The sequence below is a fragment of the Terrapene carolina genome, unplaced genomic scaffold, assembly GCF_002925995.2.
Source record: "Terrapene carolina triunguis isolate 2854851 unplaced genomic scaffold, T_m_triunguis-2.0 Scaffold68, whole genome shotgun sequence".
Classification (NCBI taxonomy): domain Eukaryota; kingdom Metazoa; phylum Chordata; order Testudines; family Emydidae; genus Terrapene; species Terrapene triunguis.
This window is the reverse complement of record NW_020664419.1, coordinates 21,400,533-21,426,333: the sequence shown is the minus strand read 5'-3', so window position 1 is coordinate 21,426,333 and position 25,801 is coordinate 21,400,533. Positions and strand designations below refer to the sequence as shown.

Sequence of the window (25,801 nt, the reverse complement as noted above, 5' to 3'; positions counted from 1 at the left end):
CCTTTTGGGGGCGAAGCCAGACTTTGAGGCACCTGCTCCCCTACTTGGTGTAAACTTTGCTTGTGCCAATCAGAAACGAACACAAACAGGTTTTGGGCCCCGTCCCCTATGACACTTCTATGATGTCATAGTTGGTACTTTATGGGCTGCCTGCCATGTGCAGGCAGGGAGAGGAGAAAGAAAAACGAATCCTGTGTATCCTGTGTACACCCGTAACCGAGCCTGATCACCTCGAAGCCTCTCTCTCAGCTCACGTGTTTCAAACAGAGTTTCTACGTTTGCCGGTCGTTATGCGTTGGTTTGTATTTGTAAGTATCAGTTATTACTAATTGCTGCATCTTTGTTTATAAATATTGTTAGTAGATATTTTAGTCATTGTGTGTTTTAAGTTTCATTAACTCTACTAGCTAATCAAACGCTGCTCCCTTACCCCTTGTAATTATCCCCAATAAAACTTTAAATTGATTAATTTTAGTTGTGTGTGTGTGTCTCTGCAGTTTGCATCGTGACCCCTACTCTCCTTGCATCCCTTACCAATATAGTCTATTGCCACGTGCAGCCTGGTAAATAACAGGCCTGCATTTTCTTTCGCCCCTGCGTGCCCTTGGCAATCCACACACACCTGGTCCTTATGCTGCTGTGCTGTGTACCACAATGATGCCAGAAGAGTTAATACTGGAGTGGTGCGGGAAAGTGTCCTACCGTGGTGGATGAAATAAGGCAGCCTTTCCCAGAAACCTTCTGCAAAGGTTTGCAGAGTACCTCCACGAAAGCTTCCTAGAGATCTCCATGAAGGATTCCAGGGCCATCCCTGTGCACATAAACAGTCTTTTTAGGAGAGCACCCTCTGCATAGCTGGATCGGCCATCGATAACCACTATACCTATTTTTTGTTCAGATTCAACATTAAAAATAATAGCATGTAATCCCTACAGTTTGATTGGAAATGTGTACTCACCAGAGGTGTCTTCCCTGGTATCGTGCTCCGCCGACAATTGGTCCTATGAGGGGATGGGCTCCAGAATTTAAAAAAGTTCTTGGCTGTCAGGGAGAATGGATCCTCTGCTTGCCTGCCTCGCATTCTCCTCCTCCTCCTCCTCGTCAACAATGTCCTCCTCATCGTTGCTCGAGGTCGTCCGGGGCTCCTGGGAGGTATCCACGGAGTGTTTTGGGGTAGTGGTGGGGTTGTCACCAAGAATCGCATGCAGCTCCTCAGAGAAGCGGCATGTCTGTGTCTCAGAACCAGAGCAACTGTTTGCCTCCCTTGTTTTCTGGTACACTTGCTGAAGCTCCTTTATTTTCACACAGCACTGCTACGTGTCCCTGGTGTAGCCCTTCTCCCCCTTGCCCTGTGCGATTTTGGCATAGATGTTAGTGTTTCTTCTGCTGGATCGGAGCTCTGCCTGCACAGACTCTTCTCCCCACACAGCAATAAGATCCATCACCTCCTGTGTACTCCATGCTGGAGCACGTTTGCAGCCTTGAGCATCCACGATCAGCTGTGTTGGCGAGCTCTCCACGTTGATCAAACAGGAAATGAAAATTCAAAAGTTCCCGGGGCTTTAACAGGGGGGCAGCTGTTTCCTGTGTACCTGGCTGAAGTGCAGTGGAGTTGAAAGTGCTCTCTAAAGTGGTCACAGCAGAGCACTGTGGGATACCTCCTGGAGGCCAATTCATTCAAATTACACAACACAATGTCTACACTATTCCCATGTTGATGCGTGGATGTCGACTCAAGCGCTATGCCTCTCTTGGAGGTAGTGTACAAAAGTCGACTTTACAAGCCCTTTAGGTGGGCGGAAGGGACTCGGTAGCGTAGACACATACTTTATTAACTCGACCTAACGCGGCTTATGTCGACCTAACTTTGTAGTGTAGCCCAGGCCTGACTCTCATTCCGAGGATGGGGTTACCAACCCATAGCTGTCATTTTCTACATAGAATCTTCCTGGAGTAGAATAGGTTTTGGAATTTTATGGATGGAGTGGAGGAATTTGGAGACATAACCATAGGCGCGTGAAAGAGATTCAGGCAAAACAGAGGTATTTTTGACAGATCATTTAGCCCCTGTTGCCTTTAAGGCCAATTAGTCTGCAACAGTGATAGCATCCTTGGGGTAACTGTCTTTGGAATGAGAGCTAACATCATAAGTCAATGATCAGCTGAGACTTGATGCTTACCAAAATCTGCACCGAAGCCCCTGAGTTGTGGGGTCTTAGTGGAGTCCTTCACAAACTAATAAAGGCTATTCTTCTTACATGGCAAGTCACTTCTCAATAGTGGTGTAGGTTCCAATGGTGTAGGATTATTCAGCGAGTGTGTTTTATACAGCTGTAGCCTTCACATTTTCTAGACTGCAGTGGTGTTAAAGAAAGTTCTAAAATCCCTTTCCAAGGTCGTGATAAGTACTTAGCTTAGTGGACATATTGTCATGCCAGCCCACCCAGCTTTCTTGTTTCATTTGGTATCAGTGCACTCGGCAGGTGGCTGTGTTGTTGCTAGGGGATCATGACCACAGTTTTCAAAGCTAGGTGCCTAACATTTGATTTCAAAGCTGCAGGTGCTCTGGACCTCTGAAATTAAGGCACTTTTATTTGGAAGCCTAAATAGAGATTTAGGAGACTGATTCTGTAGGGGGTATTTATGACTGTTACATAAAGTCTTACTTTTTTTAGAAAGGCTGACTTTTTCCTACCGAAAAGCCTAAATTAATTAATTAATTAGCAGTTGATATAACCCCTGACTGAGAACTCAGAACTCCACTCATGAAGCAAACTAAATTCTACTTTATTATTATGTATTAAGAGCAAGAATAAAATAAAATAGACAGGTCATGTAACAGCACAGTACAATTCTGTAGTTCTACATTGTTCTGCAAAACCAGCCAAGATGCGTATTAAGATTATTTCAAATTTCACTCACTTAGGCCTTGGCTACACTGGCGCTGTACAGCGCTGCAACTTGCTGCGCTCAGGGGTGTGAAAACGCCCCCCGCAGCGAGTGCAGTGCTGTAAAGCGCCAGTGTGATCAGAGCCTGCAGCGCTGCACGCTCACTCGCAGCGCTGCAAGCTACTCTCCTCGGACAGGTGGAGTACTTGCAGCGCTGCGAGAGAGCTCTCGCAGCGCTGGCGGCGTGACTGCACTTGCGCTTCACAGCGCTGCCGCGACAGCGCTGTGAATTCCCGAGTGTAGCCAAGGCCTTAGCAGCATTCATTGTTAATTATAGAAACAAAGGCTCCAGTTATGAAAAAGTTTATTGTATTATTCAAGTAAGATGTTAAAACGTATAGGTTACTTGTCTTTTCTCCTGCAGGGGCTTTAAGATAAACAAATTCCAAAATTGTATCTGAAGAATTCTTATCTGGATATTTAAATGGAAGGTCTTAGATGTTATTTCAACTAGGCTATTAATACTTAAGAGTATGGGGGTAATTCTTACGCTCTGTTCAGCTGTAGTCCCAGGTACAAAGTAAGGTAGTTGTGGAATTGCATTATGTTGTGATGTGACTTACCTGCGTTTTTGATTTCTTGCTTTTAATAATAAAAGTAAAATTTGGTTTACTTGGTGGGTTGAGTCCCAAGTAATTTGTCTTCAGCTATACCAAATGCAATTATTTGGGTCTTTTTCTGTTGGAAGTCAGCCTCTGATAAAACTTTTTAAGAGTTTAAGACTTCGTTTAACATGAGTGCCAAGTGATGAATATTCCTTACATACAGCTTAGGCACCCAAATGTTGAAAATGTTGGCCCACATCTATATGGCTGTCTGCATATTATATTTTGTATGATCAGGCAACCCTGAACCTAGAGGGTCATGCCAGGCTTATATAGCCACTAGAGGTCGACAAAGAATTGTTCAATTATAGGTATATATGTATATATCTACATAGGCTGTAGGTGGTATGTTCACTGAATACTGATGTTTGTATTCAGTTTTTCAGGAGTGTTTTTGCTTCAGTATCACAGTTCTGTGGTTCTGCTCCAAGGCTGGGGAGCCCAGACTCTTCTATGTTCTACAGTTTTGTTTCCTCTGGATGTCTCTCCTTGGAATTGGTTGAATTTTGTTCTTTTGTTTGATGGAACACACCCTACCAGTCCTTGAGTAGTAGGCCTGATGTGGTAATTACCAGGGAGGTAATCTTTTTCTCCTTTTTTGTTGTTTGTTTAAAACAAAAACAGGAAAAACCTGTCCCTTGCACTATGTTGCCTTTGTTCTGTCTGCCCTTGTTAGTTCAAATTGCCTTTTCCATTGGGATATCTCCCTCCTGCTGCTGCTTTTTTTTTTCTTATTGGTATTACAGTAGAGTTTAGGAGGCCCAATCACTGTTCAGGGCCCCATAGTACTAACAAATAACATGAAAACAATCCCTGTTCCTGAGAGCTCAGAATCTAGGTTTGTAACAAGATGTGACAAGATTCTTATTACCCAGATTCCTTCAAAGATGGTATTTTTAGAGAAGGGAAAATTACTTGTGTGCAATTCTTCTTCTCTGAAGATATCATATTGCAGGATTCTTACACACACACCCCTTTGCCCTGGGAGTTCAGAGGAGTTTTCTTTAACCAGTCGTGATGTATTTACATCTATGTGTTTTTTTCTGCCTTGGAAGAAATTTTGTGTGTGTGTGTATGTGATCAGCTTGGCTTTATGGGGAGCTTTGATTTCCTGCTGAATTAGTATCGGACTGAAATGTTAAAGTGAAATTGGTTGTAGTTGGTCGTGGTTCAGGGGAGTTTGGGACCATCAAGATGGGAGGCAGTTGACAGATGCACTTTGCCACAACTGCTGCTCTTTGGGGCCAGAAACTTCCAGAGCTTGTGGTTTTCCACCTGTGTCTCACTAGGAAGCTGAGATCCAGGAGTGAAAAATTTTTAAGATTCAGAAAAGCAGAATGAAGGTACGTATCCTTTCCTTATTAACATTATAGGAATAATCTCCATAGGGAATTAAATATTTCTTCTTTACCATGTAAACTTTATTTTATACTCTCATACAAAGTTGTTTCAAATAGTGATGTGATCTATCCTTTACATCTAGTTTTGAGTCGGATTTGTACAGATGTGGATTACTTACTTTGATCCATTTTAGACATTCTTTTGTTGAGTTTTGCTTTTTATCCCTATTACGTAATAGACATAATTCAGAAATAACTGGCAGTGTATGATTAGTATTATGATCAGTTTTCTCTAGCATATATTCCCAATATCTTTTTCAGAGTAAGGCATTCCCAAAACAGATGGCCTGCACACTTTGCATGGAACATACTAGATACAGCTAATTGTATTGTATCCATTTCAGTTAATTGACATGTTCTTGTTTTAGGATGTCCATCTATAATCTCAACCAGATGAGATCAATGTGTATTTTTTCCTAGGATAATTTCCCATTGGCCTTGCTTGCATAAATTGATGAATCAACACATATATTTTTGTGCATGATCATTGTTAATCTTGATTTCCTTAATAGGTTATCTAGGGATGATTGAACTGGTTCTAGTAATATAGATCCAAGTAACTTTTGAGAACAGTCTTTCAATAATAAATAGGTCTAAAACTAGTTTAATCCAAATTTTGTCAGGAAAGAAGGCAAATCCCTAGACTTTGAAATATGACAAAGTGTGAGCAAAAAAGTCAAAAGCCAAAATACTTCCAAAATGAAGTTACTAAAAATTAAATTCAGAAATAATACAAATAAATTAAATGAGCCCCTACTAAAAATATACAGTTTAAAGCTAAGCTCCCGACAAAGAAGATGAAACAATCCACACACACTTCATTAAAAAAAAATAAAAAGAGTCGGTGAACAATCAGTTATAATTGTTCCCGCAGCCCTCATTGGCCTGGGACGGCGAACCACGGCCAGTGGGAGCCGCGGTTGGCCGAACTTGCGGACATGGTAGGTAAACAAACTGGCCCGGCCCGCCAGGGGGCTTACCCTGGCGAGCTGCGTGCCAAAGGTTGCCGATCCCTGCACTAGCCTATCTGATAGGGAACATGCTCTGAAATTGAAATGATCCAAAATTAGCATCTTGTATTCTATCTGTGAACATTCTTGATTTTTGTTTAAATGAACTATGTGTAGTAAGTAATCAACTCTCAGAGGCATAATGGTCTGCAATCCTGGCCCTGTGGATGGAGGGAAGGTTAGCTGTCAATGAGAGAGAATCTGATAAGTGGTGGCAAAGTATCTCTTGATGTGGAACAGTTAAATTCTTATATATATGACCTTTCCAAGTGAGAAAATATACCACGGTTTGGATCACCCTAAACTACATATATGGGGATATTAACGGAATATTTCCTGTCTGCATTTTTTTGACACTCAGGAAAAAGTAGCTTTTCTTATCTTCAGTCTTTCCCTCGCCAGATGATGTAAATAAAAACTAGGGATTATGCCCAGTCTTGGTCTCAGTCCCTCACAGATATTTATAGAATTTGATATTTTTCTCACACAGGTTTAGTGAAGCATCAGACCTTCTATTTTTAGATTATAGCTATCTGATTAAAGTTGGGGCTAAGAACATTCTTATGTATAAATCCTAACATTAGTATAATTCTTTGTCATAGATCATGAAATTCACTGTTACTTATATCATAAATAATAATTTGAAATTATGTCACAATAATAGAAAGGATGACTGTGCCAGCAAGCCTCTTAAATACATTTGATTTAATTAAAGCTTTTAGGACTCTTTGCGGGTGTGTGAGAACTATTTTCTGTGTAATGTATATACCCTGCTAATGCAACAAGATAAATTTTTTGTGGTGTTCATGGTTTTTTACCATCAAATATTCTACAATAATTTTCTATCACTTGAGAGTTTCAAATTCCTCGTCAAAAATGTTTCTTAGCTGGATTAGTGGAGAACAGGAACCAAATAAATATAATAATAGTAATGGTTTAATAATTATCAAAAGATGTGATTCAAAATATGTATTTCTTTTAAAAGAAACCCCAACCAAAATTAAATCTTAACAATACAGAGGTCCAATAAAAATTTGAGCTTTGTGGTTTTGTCCTCTACTTCCAAAACTGGGCAAAAATCCTTAACTTTATCAAGTGTGCAATCACAAATTTTAGCCCCATGTCTGAGAATCAGTTACTTAAGCTTCACTGAATTCCTTATCTTTCTAGCATTAAAGCAGAGGTTTATGGGGGAAAAAAAAATTAGGGCCTTTAATGTATTCTGAGAATCTTTGTCTTGGTCTCTGTGTTGTATAGACATTGTTAAAATAAGGAGCCTCTGTGGTAGATGGAGTAGAGGAATCGTGAGTAAAGCTGGTCAGGAATTTTTCATTTAAATGTTTTTAACTGGAAAATCCTGATTAGTCAAAACCAAAACTTTTCATTGGGAAAGTTTGTCAGGTCAAGGATAGAATTTCTGGTGAAAACTAGAATGGTGTGGGAGAGAAAGAGAGAGGATTGACTCTATAGCCAAGTGGTTAGGGCATACCTGGGATATGGGACAGATAGGTTCAAGTCCCTGCTCTGCCTGATGTGGAACAGAGACTCAGATCTGGGGGTCTCTCACATCCTAGGTGAGTGCCTGAATGACAAGGCTATTGACAGTTCTGGGGTGGAGAATCTCTCTCCTGTTTTTTGTGAAAAATTTTTGAAAGTTCTCAGTTTCATTCCAGTGCAGAGCAGGAGAGTTTTTTAAATCTCAAAAAATTTTCAAGATGGGAAAACCATTTCTCAACAAGCTTTAATCATGAGCACTTTCTTGATGTGGATGTTACTTTTAGTGTCCTTTCTCTAAAACTTGGACTTCTTGTCATTATATATCTTTTGAGGATAAACTGGGGTTTCTATCCTTTAAGAGAAAAATCCCTGCTCTTTCAGTTGGTTTTTCAAATAAACAAGCAAGTTTTGGAATTTAGTGGACCAGACTTGCACGCACAAATCCAGATTAGCGATTCCAGTATTAGGTTTTTGAACCCACACATTTAACTTTTAAAATTCATCATATCTTGAATGATTCTGAGAAGGGTTGGATTAAGAATGTGCTGTGTAATGTCTTGATAAAATGTTTAGAGGGGCACAGGGTTCTTGTAGATAAAGCACAGGGATTCTACTTTCCACACTGCCATAGGCTTCTTCAGCGACATCAGATAATTCACTTAACCTGTCTGTTCTTAATGGTGTTGTGAGGCTTAGTTCATTTGTGATTGTAAAGTGCTTTAAGATTTTCTGATGGACAGTGCTGTAAAAGTGCCGATTAATATTATGAGGGTGTCATTTTTTTTCCTTGTTACCAATTTTACACCAGCATTTATGTAGATTTGTGTGATAATTTACAGGGTGCTTCCTGCATATAATGTACAAAATGTGCCCTGGGCTAAATAATCTGTGATGGCCAAGATTTTATAACAAATAAACTTGGAATGCCAAAGGTGTAATAGATAAAAGTGGACAAATCATTATAACATCTTGGTCACATTGAATAATGATAATAAGATAATATTCTAAATCTAAGGAAAATTACCTTTTGTTTAAAACAATGCATAAAATATATTTGACCGCTTGAACATTCAGAATATTAACATCTTATAAAATACTTATATACTACATTGAAGTCAAGTTTTCATATTTTACTGCATTTGAATTAGAATAATTATTTAAACGGTAAGACAATGTATGTATTTATCTTGGTCAGACTATGAAATTATTTTTCAACTGATTTTGTTGTATACAGGTCCTTCAGGGTTTAGATTATCTACATAGCAAATGCAAGATCATCCATACAGATATAAAACCAGAAAATATCTTGATGTGTGTGGATGATGCCTATGTGCGTAGAATGGCTGCTGAAGCCACAGAGTGGCAGAAAGCTGGTGCTCCTCCTCCTTCTGGCTCAGCAGGTACAGTAATAGAGTTGAGCTTGCTGTAAGTAAAACTGCATTGGAAAACAGATGATAATCATATTTAACTTGTTCTAGTTAATGAATATTATATATTTTAAATGACTGAATTAAATGTGTGAATGTTAATTACTTTAATGTATTCCTAGTTGAATGTAAGTATTAATTTAGATCACAGGAAAGCTATCTGAGGGATGTTGTCTGTTTCTCACGTTGGTATGCTCCCAGTATTCAGAGTACTGTAATATAGGGAAATGATGTGCCTAAACAATCTTTCATGTTTTTCAAGTTGGGAACTCAAATGACAACTTTTAGCTGCACTGGAGCCCTGCCATACTGCAATAGTCACAATAGTTAGTAACTTTAAATTGTTTTCCAAGTCTGTCCCAAGTTCATTACCTTAAATTTCAATTTGTCTGACTTCTAATCTAGGCATTATAGTTAAATCTAGTGATGTCACAAAAGTCTTGGAATCCCTGATCTTTGACCTTTGAAAAGTGAATGTATTGTACATACATCAGTGTCCTCTTTTAGGCATACTTCCACTCACATATAAAATAGCTTGTGAAATTTGCCTAGGGTTCAGATTGGACTATACCGTCTTTTCCTGATAAGGATTTGCACAGTGTGGATGGCTAGAAGAGTTCACAATGAAACAGTAAAGGGATACTTAGAGGAAATGTGGCTTTCTAATGGTCATCAGTCTTGTGGCTCCTGGTCATTTATCAATCCACCGTATCAGCCACAGGAATGGGGAAAAGATAATATTTAAGACAGTTATTATATAGCAGTATAGAAAAATGTATAGGGAACAATAGTTGAGTTGTATTTTAATAAATGTAGTCTGTTACAGCAGGAATCTAGCAACCTTTGCGGTTAAGGTTCCATAAACGTTTCCACAATCAAGCACGTTGTTTTCAGGTCTTCACAATTTTCCAAAACATTCACCATTTAGACTGAAACTTTTCAGGCTTAGTCTTTGCCTGCAGATGATTTTTTTAAAAGTTTGAGCAAGAGTGGGTCAGCCATCTGGAATATTATATGCTTGATTTTAGACATGCGTAAAGTTTTTTAAAAAAAATGTGTTGGTTTTGAAATAATGTGTGATCATGTAACTAAAGGCTGTATAGTAATTGCACAGGGAGGCAGTTAAGATTGTGCTTGCAACCTTGATGTTGTTTCCTGACTTTTGAGTGACTCACTGTGCAACCTTAACATTCTCTTCAATGAAGATATTTGATCGAATTATTTATATAGTTTGTTCTTAGCCAATGGTAATTGTTACTTATAACACTTCCTCAGAACTAACTGAAGATGAGTGTAGTATTTAGCTCTTTGCATAGTTCCACTTCTGAGCTACATGGTATGATGGTGTTGAATTTTGAGAGCCTGCTAAAAACCAGTACTCCTGTTAGATCTAGAGGAGCACTCTGACTCACAGGCGCCAACTTTTGTTGGCGCCGGTGGCAGCTCGCGCCCCCCGGCCCTGGCTCCACCCTGACTCCGCCCCCTCCCTACCCCATTGGATCCCTCCCCAAATCCCCGCCCTGGCCCCACCTCTTCCCCAAGCGCGCTGCATTCCTCCTCCTCCCCCCACCCTCCCAGGCTTGCGCGAAACAGCTGTTTCGCTGCGCAAGTGCTGGGAGGGAGGGGGGAGAAGCAGGATGCGGCAGCCTGCTCAGGTGAGGAGGCAGAGCGGAGGCGGAGGTGAGCTGGGGCGGGGGGACAGGTCAGGGAGCTGCCAGTGGGTGCTTTGCATCCACCAATTTTTCCCCGTGGGTGCTCCAGCATCGGAGCACCCACGGAGTCGGCGCCTATGCTCTGACTTAACCAACTGTTCAGAACTGAAGCTGTAAAAGGGCTTTGCAGTCTCCATCTGCATCAGTTCTTTTCTTTGCCTAGTTAGCTGCAATATTGGGATCTTTGCTCATGTCCAGAGAGCTTTTCTTAGTTTTTTCCATTTTCCTCCAATAGTTACTTTGTGTTTTCAGGAGTTTTTAGACTTTTCTCTTTCTTCTGTGCCTTTGCATAGATACTTCCAGGCTCAAAGTGGACCTAGCACATGGCTAGGGCCCTACCAACTTCACAGTCCATTTTGGTCAATATCATGATCATAGGATTTTTAAAATAATACATTTAATGATTTCAGCTATTTAAATCTGAAATGTCGTGGTGGTGTAATTGTAGGGATCCTGACCCAAAAAGGAGTTGTGGGATGGTCACAAGGTTATTGTAGTGGGGGTGGGGATTGCGGTACTGCTACCCTTCTGCGCTGCTGCTGGTGGTGGCTCTGCCTTCAGAGCTGGGCAGCTGGAGAGCGGTGACTGCTGGCTGGAAGCCCAGCTCTGAAGGCAGAGCCACCACCAGCAGCACAGAAGTAAGGATGGCATGGTATGGTATTGCCACCGTTACTTCTGCGCTGCTGACTGCAGAGCTGGACCTGTAATCATCTGCCACCACTCTGGCTGATCAGCTCTGAAGGCAGTGCAGAAGTAAGGGTGGCAGTACTGCAACCCTCCCTAAAATAACTTGGCAACTCCCCCTGCAACTCCCTTTTAGGTCAGGACCCCCAATTTGAGAAATGGTGGTCTCCCCCCCCATGAACTCTGTGTAGTATAGGGTAAAAGCACACAAAAGACCAGATTTCACGGTCTGTGATGTGTTTTTCATAGCCGTGAATTTGGTAGGGCCCAACAGGTGGCTAATCTGGTTCTCAAAGACCCCTGAGAAGAGTTTGTGATATGTTTTGTGCCCTCTCTGCGTTCATAGAGTCAGATGTTCACATAGATTAATTTGTCTTGGGGAAGCTCATTCCCTCTACTATTAGTTGGACCCTTTACACCACAGGCCTTCCCAGATGCCTACACCACAAAATTAGGTCAACTTAAGTCAAGTCAACCTACAGCCACCACGGCAATTAAATCGGCTGTTGTGTCTACACTGCCCTCCTTCTGCCCGTGGTGTGTGTCCTCACCAGGAGCGCTTGCGCCATCTGAAGTGGGGTACTGATAGCTGAATGGGGGCTCCCAGCTGAGCCCCCTGCCCTGGGGCTGACAGCCAGAGCCCAAGATGAAATGTGAAATAATAGCAGCTGTGAAACTGACTAGAATGTCAATTACACTGCTGGTAGGCTCCCTGCTGTGAAATTGAGCCCTGTGCTGGGCTCACAGCTCGGTGGGTGCTGGGCTGGAGGCTGGCCCCTAGCTGTGAGCCCCACTTCATTGACTTCAAGGGGGCCTCATACCTTGGCTCTGTGGAAGCCTACTCCCAAGCAGGAATTGATTTTTTATTCTGTTCAGTCCAACACCTTATTCAATTTTGTTGCTCTTCTCTGAACTACTACAGATTTGTCATATCTTTTTGGAAATGAGCAGTGGCACTTTCTATGGCTAGTTCTCTTTTTCTCTGTACTGCCCTCCCTACTGCTGATGGGTCACTCTTCGCATTCTGGCTTTAGTCCACTTTCCTTCAAAGCCCCAGTGAGCACACATTTCTGCCAGTTCACTGCCTCCTCCTCCCAGCTGCTGGTTCCCAGCCTGGTGGAAAGGCAGGAACTGGTCATGGGGAGTTGAGTTGCATAGGAGTAGCTGGGATCCATGCAAGTTTCTGGCAGCAGGGAGGCTAGACAGGACTTGCTAAAGAATCCTGACCTAACTCAGCTAGTGGAATAATTTTGTTTAAACTGTGTTATTCTGAATAAGAGATTTTTGCTTTATTCTCATAGTATATTGATCACTATATTTAGTGGGACACATTTTAAAATGAATTGTTTTTAAAGTAGGAAAATGAGCAGGCTGTTAACAGTAAGACAGTATGAGGTGGGGAATTGTTTGTAGGTTCATAGATTCATGGATAAGACCAGAAAGAACCACTGTGTTCATCTTGTCTGGCTGCCTGTATAGGCCACAGGATTTCCCTGAATTAATTCCTGTTTGAACTACAGCAGATCTTTTAGAAAAACATCCAATCTTGCTTTTAAAATTGCCTGTAATAGAGAATCCACCGCATATCACCTCTGTTCCAATGAAGACAACTATTTGTTTTAGGTTTGTGGATACTTTTAAGGAGACAAAATACTAACGTACAATATATTCTATTTATATTTTATTTCAGAATCGTTTTGTAAAAATGTACTTACATCCTCCTGTGAGTTTGACTTTATTTTTTCTTTTTTAGTGAGTACTGCCCCACAACAAAAGCCTGTAAGTATATCTGTATAACTCATATCTAAAGCATCTTGCTGTCCTTTAGTTAACTGTTAGACTACTGACATTTTACATTCTATACAGAAGCTCCTCTGACTATAGCTTTTGTCCTTAAATGAGCACTTTTTGTGCAGTTCTGCAGTCTTTGTTCATTTTTCATGATTTTGTAGCAAGTTATATCAAGAGTGGTCTAGGAGTTCTTTTTTAAGATACATTTTTTCTTTCATAGTAATGATAAATTTATTTCAAAAAAGAAATATGAATTATAGGCAAAAATACATAATTGCAATTTTTAAGCACAATATTTACCCTATCATGACTGTTGATGCATTTTTGAGCAGTCTCCAAAGTTATAATTGTAGCTTCATGTGGAATGAAGTTGAGGAATTGCCATTTTTCATATTTCTTATGGAATAATCCTGATCCTGCATTCTTACCGTTATGCACTGTGAGCAGTCCGATTGACTTCAGTGATCTGTTTCTGACTGTGGTGCACAGTTGCTTGAAGATTATGGGGTCTGTTCATGAACCTTTCAGAGCAGAAATTTGCCCTTCATTTCCTACACTTAAATCAATTAGTTTGAATGACCATAATGGAGATGTCCTATCTCCTAGAACTGGAAGGGACCTTGAAAGGTCATCGAGTCCAGCCCCCTGCCTTCACTAGCAGGACCAAGTACTGATTTTGCCCCAGATCCCTAAGTGGCCCCCTCAAGGATTGAACTCACAACCCTGGGTTTAGCAGGCCAATGCTAAGAAGAAAACTTCCATATATATATTAGAAAACTCAAAATACAAAAGATGCCGCATTAAAATTCAAAATGTTACAGTAAAACTACAGCAGTCTGCTATCTCTAACCTGTTATTTTTTCTTCTGCTTGTTGTTACTATACCTGGAAGTTTCTTTTTTCATTCCTTATGGTATATAAAATTAGAGCTTTTATCACTTCCTTCTGCCATTAGTGATGCATATGTTTTTGACATGAAGTGAGTAATAAAACTGCTTTTCATATTTATGGAGTTGTAACTAAACAGCATGTAAATGATTTAAAATACCGTATATACTCGATCATAAGCCGGTTCGTTTATAAGCTGACCCCTCCAAGATGGATAAGTAAAAATGGAAAATGTTTATGACCTGTTCATAAGCCGACCCTATAATTCAGGGGTCAGCAAACTTTGGCTCCTGGGCCATCAGGATAAGCTGCTGGTGGGCCGAGATGGTTTGTTTATCTCGAACATCTGCAGGCACGGAGGTAAACCTAAGTAGACAAAGTGTCCCGGAGCGCCAGCTGCTTACCCTGACGGGCTGGGACAGCAACCGGTGAGGAAATTTTGGTGGGGGGGAGAAGCTGGGGGTCAGGCGAGTAATCCCCATGACCACCACCACATAACCCCACCCCTAGGCCGGGACCCCCACACTCTCCCCATCCTATCCCTTCCCACCTTATCTGAGGAGGGCCAGAGGAGGATGTCTCTGGCCTGGCTGGAGCTGCTCCGACAGGCTGGGCAGCGCGGCCGCAGCCTGCTCTGGCGGGCCAGACCGGGCGGCGCGACCACAGCATGTTCCAGCAGGCTGGGCCAGGTGGCATGTCCGCAGCCTGCTCTGGGGGGCGGGGCCGAGCGGCCCGGCTGCAGCCTACCAGCCCCGGAGCTGCAGCTGCTTCGGAGGGTGGGGGGAGAGCAGTGTGGCCAGAAGCGGAGAGACTGGCCCCGCCTCTTCCTTTCAAGCTCTGCTGGCTGTGCTGCCTCTCCTTGCTCCCTCTGTTGGGGGCAGGGGCTGTGTCCCACCTCTGCCTCTCTATACCCGTTCATAAGCCAACCCTCTTCTCTGGTGCTTCCCTTTTTTACTAAAAATATTCAGCTTATGAACGAGTATATACAGTATTTCTTCACCTTTTTACATCCATTTTCTGATTGTTAGCAGCTGTTTTTTCACTGAGTTGGAATACCAGAAGAATAATTAAAACATTTGTACGTTGTTAGCGGAGTACCTTCCATATGCATGAACATGATCAATAGTAGTCTAAAGGTTAAGGATGTTGCTGTTGAGTAAGATTAAATGAATCAAGTCAAGTTTACTGTACCATTTTCCATATAATTTGCTTTTTAGTTTAATTAGCAGAGTACTCGTGGCCTGAGGTTATGTAATTTTTTTTTTGCTTTACATAACCTGAAGTGCTTTTTGAGATGAAGATTAAATGGAGAACATAAATACTTTAATATGGTACATAATATCCAGAATTTGCAAATAGAAAGCTGTCAAAAATTATTTAAACTTTGATGTGAGATGCTTGGAAGAATAATCAGTTGACATTATTTATCTTCGTTAAATGTAGGTTGGGAAAATATCTAAAAACAAAAAGAAAAAACTGAAAAAAAAACAGAAGAGGCAAGCTGAGCTACTAGAGAAACGCCTGCAGGAAATAGAAGAACTGGAGCGAGAAGCTGAAAGGAAAAAAATAGAAGAAAATGTAACCTCAGCTGTACCATCAAATGAGCAAGAAGATGAGTATCACCCAGAGGTCAAGCTAAAAACAGCTGATTTAGAAGAGGTAGCAGATGAAGAGCCTGGGAATGATGATGGTTAGTAACTTCTATTTTATTGATATTGAAACTAATTTGTAGTCTGAGATGGAACTTGAATTGTACTTTCTGAGACTGGTTTATCTTAATTATGAATTAATGCCACAAAATCTCTAAAACGAATAGGTTTTCTATTATACGCAGTTTTCAGAGTAGCAGCCGTGTTAGTCTGTATCCGCAAAAATAACAGGAGTACTTGTGGCACCTTAGAGACTAACAAATTTATTAGAGCATAAGCTTTCGTGGGCTACAACCCACTTCTTCGGATGCATATAGAGTGAAATATATTGAGGAGATATATATACACACATACAGAGAGCATGAACAGGTGGGAGTTGTCTTACCAACTCTGAGAGGCCAATTAAGTAAGAGAAAAAAAACTTTTGAAGTGATAATCAAGATAGCCCAGTACAGACAGTTTGATAAGAAGCAAGTGTGAGAATACTTACAAGGGGAGATAGATTCAATGTTTGTAATGGCTCAGCCATTCCCAATCCCTATTTAGCCCTGAGTTGATTGTGTCTAGTTTGCATATCAATTCCAGCTCAGCAGTCTCTCGTTGGAGTCTGTTTTTGAAGTTTTTCTGTTTTAAGATAGCCACCTGCAGGTCTGTCAAAGAATGGCCAGACAGACCTGTTCATGCTCTCTGTATGTGTGTATATATATCTCCTCAATATATTTCACTCTATATGCATCCGAAGAAGTGGGTTGTAGCCCACGAAAGCTTATGCTCTAATAAATTTGTTAGTCTCTAAGGTGCCACAAGTACTCCTGTTATTATACGCAGTGTAGTTGTAACCATGTCAGTCCCAGGGTATTAAAGACACAAGGTTGGTGAGATAATATCTTTTACTGGACGAACTTCTGTTGGTGAGAGAGAGAAATTTAACATTTTTACTTTGCTGTTCTTCAGGTGCTTGTCCATATGTGTATTCAGCTGTAGCTGCACATCTAAATTCCTTCTAAGCTGTCCAGCCGCGCGGCTGGCCAGCAGTCTATCAAGTGCCACGAACTTCAGGTGCCCCGTCTCCAGTGCTGTGCTACTACTTCCCTCTGTCTTGGAGCCCCTGGCCAGCTGCTTCCAGGAGTCTCCTCCTTGCTGTGCAGCGTGGGGTGGGGGTGGGGGTCGCTGATGTCAAGATGTTGTGAACCCCCCCCCCCACTCCTGTACTCCATCTCTGGGCGGGGGGGGGGGCACGATAGGGCTCAGGAGTGGAATGTGCTGGTGGTGGCTACTGCTGTTTCTGAAGCAGGCTTCAGATTGGTGAGTGCTGATCTTAAAGGGGCAGTGCGTGTCTTTCTCTCTCACACACACACACACACACACACACACTCTCTCTCTCTCTTTCACACTCACCTCCCAACACATGTATTATTGTTGTTGTTACATCTTGATACTTCCTGCAAATGCCCATATATTCTTTGTAATTTTATTCTTTCAAAGTGCTGTTATTGGAGTTTTTTGACTGGTCTATGCATTTAATAATTTTTATTTCTCTCTTATGCTTAAATTTAATTCTTTGAATTAAATTTGAAATTTCTAAAAGGCTTAACATGTCCTGGCTGGAGTAATTATCCCTATCTTAACTTATTAAAAATATATATTATATCTAGGTTTTTTGTGTCTACTACTGGTTACTCCCCTGAGCCCCAGCTTCTCCCCCCTAAAAAAAATTTCCCACCAGTTGCTGTCCCGGCCCATCAGGATAAGCAGCTGGTGTGCCGGGACACTTTGTTTACTTAGGTTTACCTCCGTGCCTGCGGACACTCGAAGTAAACAAACCATCTTGGCCCACCAGCGGCTTATCCTGGTGGCCCAGGAGCCAAAGTTTGCTGACCCCTGAATTATAGGGTCGGCTTATGAACGGGTCATAAAAATTTTCCATTTTTACTTATCCATCTTGCGGGGGTCAGCTTATAAACGAACCGGCTTATGATCGAGTATATACGGTAAATATTTTTCAATTCACCTAATACAAGTACTGTAGTGCGATCTCTTTATTGTGAAAGTGTACCTTCCAAATATAGATTTTTTTTTTTGTTACATAACTGCACTCAAAAACAAAACAATGTAAAACTTTAGAGCCCACAAGTCCACTCAGTCCTACTTCTTGTGCAACCAGTCGCTAAGACAAACAAGTTTGTTTACATTTACGGGAAATAATGCTGCCCGCTTATTTACAATGTCACCTGAAAGTGAGAACAGGCGTTCGCATGGCACTTTTATAGCAGGCATTATAAGGTATTTACATGCCAGATATGCTAAATATTCATATGCCCCTTCATGCTTCAACCACCCATTCCAGAGGACATGTTCCACGCTGATGACGCTCGTTAAAAAAATCATGTGTTAATGAAATTTGTGAATGAACTCCTTGGGGGAGAATTGTATGTCTCCGGCTCTGTTTTACCCGCATTCTGCCATCTATTTCATGTTATAGCAGTTTCAGACGATGACCCAGCACATGTTGTTCGTTTCAAGAACACTTACACTGCAGATTTGACAAAACGCAAAGAAGGTACCAATGTGAGATTTCTAAAGATAGCAACAGCACTTGTCCCAAGGTTTAAGAATCTGAAGTTCCTTCCAAAATCTGAGAGGGACAAGGTGTGGAGCATGTCTTCAGAAGTCTTAAAAGAGCAACACTCTGAGGTGGAAACTACAGAACCCGAACCACAAAAAAGAAAATCAACCTTCTGCTGGTGGCATGTGACTCTCATTACCTTCTGCAAATGTAAACAAACTTGTTAGTCTGTGCGATTGGCTGGACAAGAAGTAGGACTGAATGGACTTGTAGGCGCTAAAGTTTTATATTGTTTTATTTTTGAGTGCAGTTATTTTTTGTACATAATTCTACATTTGTAAGTTCAACTTTAATGACAAGAGATAATGCACTACAGTACTTGTATTAGGTGAATTGAAAAATACTATTTCTTTTGTTTTTTTACTTTGCAAATATTTGTAATACAAAATAATATAAAGTGAGCACTGTACACTTTGTATTATGTGTTGTAATTGAAATCAATATATTTGAAAATGTAGAAAACATCCAAAAATATTGCATCTGATGAAGTGGGCATTCACCCACGAAAGCTTATGCTCCAATACTTCTGTTAGGGTATGTCTACACTACGAAATTAGGTTGAATTTATAGAAGCCGGTTTTATAGAAATCGGTTGTATACAGCCGATTGTGTGTGTCCCCACATAAAATGCTCTAAGTGCTCTAGTCGGCGGACCGCGTCCACAGTACCGAGGCTAGCGTCGACTTCCGGAGCATTGCACTATGGGTAGCTATCCCACAGTTCCCACAGTCTCCGCCGCCCATTGGAATTCTGGGTTGAGATCCCAATGCCTGAATGATGCAAAACAGTGTCGCGGGGGGTTCTGGGTACATGTCGTCAGGCCCCTCCCCCTCCGCCAGAGCAACGGCAGACAATAGATTCGCGCCTTTTTACCTGGGTTACCTGTGCAGACAACATACCACGGCAAGCATGGAGCCCGCTCAGCTCAGCTCACCGTCACCATATGTCATCTGGGTGCCGGCAGATGTGGTACTGCATTGCTACACAGCAGCAGCAGCTAACTGCCTTTTGGCGGTAGACGGTGCAGCATGACTGGTAGCCTTCATCAGCGATCTGGGTGCTGGCAGCCGTGGGGCTGGCAGCCGTAGGGCTGCATTGCACCAGTCCCTTGCCTTTTGGCAGTAGATGGTGTATTACGACTGGTAACCGTCGTCGTCGTACAGCAGTGGCTGGAACTCCGTATGTCCCCCAGTCCCCCATCCCCCCAGTCATATTCTGCTGCCTTCACAATGACGATGATGGCTATCAGTCGTAGTATGCCATTTTCTGCCAAGCACCCAGTATTTTCTGCTAAGCACCCAGAAGATGCCGAGGGCGATCTGGGTGCTGGCAGACGTGGGGCTGCATTGCTACACAGCAGCAGCCCCTTGCCTTTTGGCAGTAGATGGTGTATTAAGATTGATATCCGTCGTCGTCATATTGCGGTTCGATCAGAGGCACCTGGGCAGACATGCTCAGTCCTATTGAACCGTCTTGACGATGATGGCTATCAGTCTTAGTTCACTAACTGCCAAGCGCCCAGTATTTTCTGCCAAGCACCCAGAAGATGTCGAGGGCTATCAGTCATGCTGCAGCGTCGTCTGCCAGCTTAAGATGTAAAAAATAGATTTGTTCTGTATTCATTTGCTTCCCCCTCCCTCCGTGAAATCAACGGCCTGCTAAACCCAGGGTTTTGAGTTCAATCTTTGGGTGGCCATTCTGTGTGACAGTTGTTTGTGTTTCTCCCTGATGCACAGCCACCTTTGTTGATTTTAATTCCCTGTACCTGTACGCCATGTCGTCACTCGCCCCTCCCTCCCTCCGTCCGTCAGATACTAGTTTCGCGCCTTTTTTCAGACCAGACGCCATAACTAGCACTGGGATCATGGAGCCCGCTCAGATCACCGCGGCAATTATGAGCACTATGAACACCACGCGCATTGTCCTTGAGTATATGCAGAGCCAGGACATGCCAAAGCAAAACCAGGACCAGCCGAGGAGGCGATTGCAGCGCGGCGACGAGAGTGATGAGGAAATTGACATGGACATAGACCTCTCACAAGGCACAGGCCCCAGCAATGTGGAAATCATGGTGTTACTGGGGCAGGTTCATGCCGTGGAACGCCGATTCTGGGCCCGGGAAACAAGCACAGACTGGTGGGACCGCATCGTGCTGCAGGTGTGGGACGATTCCCAGTGGCTGCGAAACTTTCGCATGCGTAAGGGCACTTTCATGGAACTTTGTGACTTGCTTTCCCCTGCCCTGAAGCGCCAGAATACCAGGATGAGAGCAGCCCTCACAGTTGAGAAGCGAGTGGCGATAGCCCTGTGGAAGCTTGCAACGCCAGACAGCTACCGGTCAGTCGGGAATCAATTTGGAGTGGGCAAATCTACTGTGGGGGCTGCTGTGATCCAAGTTGCCAGGGCAATGAAAGACCTGGTGATATCAAGGGTAGTGACTCTGGGAAACGTGCAGGCCATAGTGCATGGCTTTGCTGCAATGGGATTCCCAAACTGTGGTGGGGCCATAGACGGAACCCATATCCCTATCTTGGCACCGGAGCACCAAGCCACCGAGTACATAAACCGCAAGGGGTACTTTTCAATGCTGCTGCAAGCCCTGGTGGATCACAAGGGACGTTTCACCAACATCAACGTGGGATGGCCGGGAAAGGTACATGATTCTCGCGTCTTCAGGCACTCTGGTCTGTTTCGAAAGCTGGAGGAAGGGACTTTCTTCCCGGACCAGAAAATAACCGTTGGGGATGTTGAAATGCCTATCGTGATCCTTGGGGACCCAGCCTACCCCTTAATGCCATGGCTCATGAAGCCGTACACAGGCAGCCTGGACAGTAGTCAGGACCTGTTCAACTACAGGCTGAGCAAGTGCCGAATGGTGGTGGAATGTGCATTTGGACGTTTAAAAGCGCACTGGCACAGCTTACTGACTCGCTCAGACCTCAGCGAAAAGAATATCCCCATTGTTATTGCTGTTTGCGGTGCGCTCCACAATATCTGCGAGAGTAAGGGGGAGACATTTATGGCGGGGTGGGAGGTTGAGGCAAATTGCCTGGCCGCTGATTACGCGCAGCCAGACACCAGGGCGGTTAGAGGAGCACAGCAGGGCGCGGTGCGCATCAGAGAAGCTTTGAAAACGAGTTTTGTGACTGGCCAGGCTACGGTGTGAAACTTCTGTTTGTTTCTCCTTGATGAACCCTCCGCCCCCCCCCCCACCCGGTTCACTCTACTTCCCTGTAAACCAACCACCCCACTCTCCCCTCCCCCCTTCGAGCACCGCTTGCAGAGGCATTAAAGTCATTGTTACTTCACATTCATGCATTCTTTATTAATTCATCACACAACTAGGGGGATAATTGGAAAGGTAGCCCGGGATGGGTGGGGGAGGAGGGAAGGAAAAGGACACACTGCAGTTTAAAACTTTAACTCTTATTGAAGGCCAGCCTTCTGATGCTCGGGCAATCATCTGGGGTGGAGTGACTGGGTGGCCGGAGGCCCCCCCCACCGTGTTCTTGGGCGTCTGGGTGAGGAGGCTATGGAACTTGGGGAGGAGGGCTGTTGGTTACACAGGGGCTGTAGCGGCGGTCTCTGCTCCTGCTGCCTTTCCTGCAGCTCAACTATATGCTGGAGCATATCAGTTTGATGCTCCAGCAGCCGGAGCATCGACTCTTGCCTTCTGTCTGCAAGCTGACGCCACCTATCATCTTCAGCCCGCCACTTGCTCTGTTCATCCCGCGATTCAGCGCGCCACCTCTCCTCTCGTTCATACTGTGCTTTTCTGTAGTCTGACATTGACTGCCTCCACGCATTCTGCTGTGCTCTGTCAGCGTGGGAGGACATCTGGAGCTCCGTGAACATATCATCCCGCATCCTCCGTTTTCTCCTTCTAATCTTCACTAGCCTCTGTGAAGGAGAAACATTTGCAGCTGGTGGAGGAGAAGGGAGAGGTGGTTAAAAAAGACACATTTTAGAGAACAATGGGTACACTCTTTCACGTTAAATTTTGCTGTTCATATTACACAGCACATGTGCCTTCGTTACACGGTCGCATTTTTCCTCTTATATTGAGGGCCTGCCGTTTTGGTGTGAGAGATCACTCACGCAGTGCCAGGCAACAGATTTCGGCTTGCAGGCAGCCGTGGTAAGACACAGTCTTTTGGCTTTTTTAACCTTCTTAACATGTGGGAATGGTTTCAAACAGTAGCGCTCTCATTTCCCATACGAAGCACCCGTTGGGTTGGCCATTTAAAATGGGTTTGCAATGTAAAAGGAGGGGCTGCGGTTTCCGGGTTAACATGCAGCACAAACCCAACTAACTCCCCTCCCCCCCCCCACACCCAATTCTCTGGGATGATCACTTCACCCCTCCCCCCACCGCGTGGCTAAGAGCGGGGAATATTTCTGTTCAGCAGAGCAGGAAGGGGCACCTCTGAATGTCCCCTTAATAAAATCGCCCCATTTCAAACAGGTGACCGTGAATGATATCACTCTCCTGAGGATAACAAAGAGCGATAAGGAATGGATGTTGTCTGCATGCCAGCAAACACCAGGACCATACGCTGCCATGCTTTGTTATGCAATGATTCCAGACTACGTGCTACTGGCCTGGCGTGGTAAAGTGTCCTACCATGGCGGACGGGATAAGGCAGCCCTCCCCAGAAACCTTTTGCAAAGACTTTTCCAGTAGCTGTACTGGCCGCAATTGCCAGGGCAAATTAATCATTAATCATTAAACACGCTTGCTTTTAAACCATGTGTAATATTTACAAAGGTATACTCACCAGAGGTCCCCTGTGTGCCCTCAGGGTCTGGGAGCACGCCTTGGGTGAGTTCGGGGGTTACTGGTTCCAGGTCCAGGGTGATAAACATATCCTGGCTGTTGGGGAAACCTGGTTTCTCCGCTTCCTTGCGGCTGTGAGCTATCTACATTATCTCCATCCTCATCTTCCTCGTACCCCGAACCCGCTTCCCTGTGTGTTTCTCCAGTGAGGGAGTCATAGCACACGGTTGGGGTAGTGGTGGCTGCACCCCCTAGAATGGCATGCAGCTCCGTGTAGGAGCGGCATGTTTGCGGCTCTGCCCCGGACCTTCCGTTTGCTTCTCTGGCTTTGTGGTAGGCTTACCGTAGCTCCTTAATTTTCACGCAGCACTGCTGTGCGTCCCTGTTATGGCCTCTGTCCTTCATGGCCTTGGAGACCTTTTCTAATATTTTGCCATTTCATTTACTGCTACGGAGTTTAGCTAGCACTGATTCATCTCCCCATATGGCGAGCAGATCCCGTACCTCCCGTTCTGTCCATGCTGGAGCTCTTTTGGGATCCTGGGACTCCGTCACGGTTACCTGTGCTGATGAGCTCTGCGTGGTCACCTGTGTTCTCCACGCTGGGCAAACAGGAAATGAAATTCAAACGTTCGCGGGGCTTTTCCTGTCTACCTGGTCAGTGCATCTGAGTTGAGAGTGCTGTCCAGAGCGGTCACAATGAAGCACTGTGGGATAGCTCCCGGAGGCCAATAACGTCGAATTCCGTCCACACTACCCCAATTCCGACCCGCTAAGGCCGATTTTATCGTTAATCCCCTCGTCGGAGGTGGAGTAAAGAAACCGGTTTAAAGGGCCCTTTAAGTCGAAAGAAAGGGCTTCGTCGTGTGAACGTGTCCAGGCTTAATTCGATTTAACGCTGCTAAAGTTGACCTAAACTCGTAGTGTAGACCAGGCCTTAGTCTTAAAGGTGCCACAGGACCCTCTGTTGCTTTAAATAAATGGTATTCTGTTATTGTTTAACAGCACGATTAATCACAATTTTTTTAATCGCTTGGCCGCCCTAGTTTTCTCTGATCAAATGGCGATGAGGTAAAAGCAACCTTAATTAAAGATACTTTAATTAAATATTAATAAATCATTTGACTTAGGTCCTGAAAATCTATTATTACTACAAGTGCTGACATAACTAAGCATCCTGAGGAAGTAACAGGACAAGAAGTTGCATCTTTATTCCATAAAATTAATGTAGCTATAGAGTCATCTCTTATTCCACCTCTCCCTTTCTGTGAACATCTAAGTAATTTATTACTATTATAGTTATCTGCAAATCCTGCTGCTTCTTCCATAATATTTCTAAGATAAGCCTTTTGTTTTTCTTCCCATGTTGCTAAAAACTCTTTCAGGCCCTCATTATGTCTTGATTACTGTAACCCAATGGTTTTCAACCTGCGGTTCGTGGACCTATGGGGGTTCACAGACTTTGTTTAAGATTTCTAAAGGGGTCCCCACCTACATTTCTACAAGGGTCCGCAAATAAAAAAGGCTGAAAATCACTCCTGTAACCAACTTCTCTCTGGTCTCCCCAACCTTCACATTGCCCCTCTCCATTCCAGATAAAATGCTGCTTCTAGGATCACCTTTCTTGTCCCTTGCTCTGGCCTTATCTTGCATTTCTTTGAGTCTCTCTACTGGCTCCCTGTTGGCCACTGTATGAGATTCAGGGTTCTTGTTCTTATCTTCAAGGACCTCCATGACTCTGCCCTTCCCTGCTTATCCACTCTTTACTCATTGCCACCACTCCCTTCATTCTGGCAGTGATGCTAGCCTTGAATGCCTATTTGGCCTCTTCTCCTTCAGCTTTACTAGTGCTTTCTCTTACCTTGCCCCCTACACATAGAATGTTCCCCTTGAACTAATCAGTAAGGCCATTGCCCTCTTCTTCAGATCCCTTCCTGAGACATATTTGTGCTGGTCTTTATATGATGCTTTATTTGTTTATATCAACAAATAGAGATTAGGAGCCACTAAGTTGTACACATAACTATTTAACTTTATGATCTTATTTATGATTATCCTTGTCCTTCCTCCCTCATTCTCTCCTGCTGTTTGGTATGTCCACGTGTCTTGTTTCAGTGTAGACTCTGATCCTGCAAGCTGTCCTGAGTGGGCAGACCTCCTACTAAATTCACAGCCATGAAAAATGCATTACAGACCATGAAATCTGGTCTCCCCCCATGAAATCTGGTCTTTTGCGTGCTTTTACCCTATACTATACAGATTTCACGGGGGAGACCAGCGTTTCTCAAATTGGGGGTCCTGACCCAAAATTTACAATTTTTAAAAACCTATGACCATGAAATTGACCAAAATGGACCATGAATTTGATAGGGCTCTAATTCTGCCCATGCAGAGTCCCTTTGAATTCAATGGGGCTCCACACAGGTATAGCTGTCCACACATATGTAACAGCCTGCAGGATTAGGGCTGCAGACTGTGAGCTCTTTGGAGGTGGACCATCTCTCCTGAGTGTTAGTGCAGCACCTATCATATTGTGACCTTTGGGCATTACCGTAATACAAATTGTGAATAATAATAATAACTTGTTAGCTTAGCTGAAAAATATTTATTTTAAAACATGAAGATGAAATTGGAAAATAATCAGAGTTGTAAAACACAAGCATTTCCAAATAAAAAGTGAAATGAGATGCCTAATAAATGAAAAGACTTTAAGTTAAAGTTGGAAATCTTTGTGGATTCAAGTAATATTCGTTGTTTCTTTACACTGAAGTCCAGTAGTTATTGAGG

The 25,801-nt window shown here is 43.3% G+C and overlaps 1 protein-coding gene across 5 annotated transcripts in view; it reads left to right on the top strand.

The window, feature by feature from the left end:
- Nucleotides 1-25,801, top strand: part of SRPK2 (SRSF protein kinase 2) — a 259,374-nt gene that overhangs the window by 179,599 nt on the left and 53,974 nt on the right. For all 5 annotated transcript variants that reach the window (XM_026648679.2, XM_029910845.1, XM_026648680.2 and 2 more), the window contains 3 exons: nt 8,696-8,861; nt 13,038-13,063; nt 15,406-15,652. In XM_026648679.2, the coding sequence (XP_026504464.1) occupies nt 8,696-8,861; nt 13,038-13,063; nt 15,406-15,652 (439 nt within the window). The remainder of the gene's footprint in view (nt 1-8,695; nt 8,862-13,037; nt 13,064-15,405; nt 15,653-25,801) is intronic.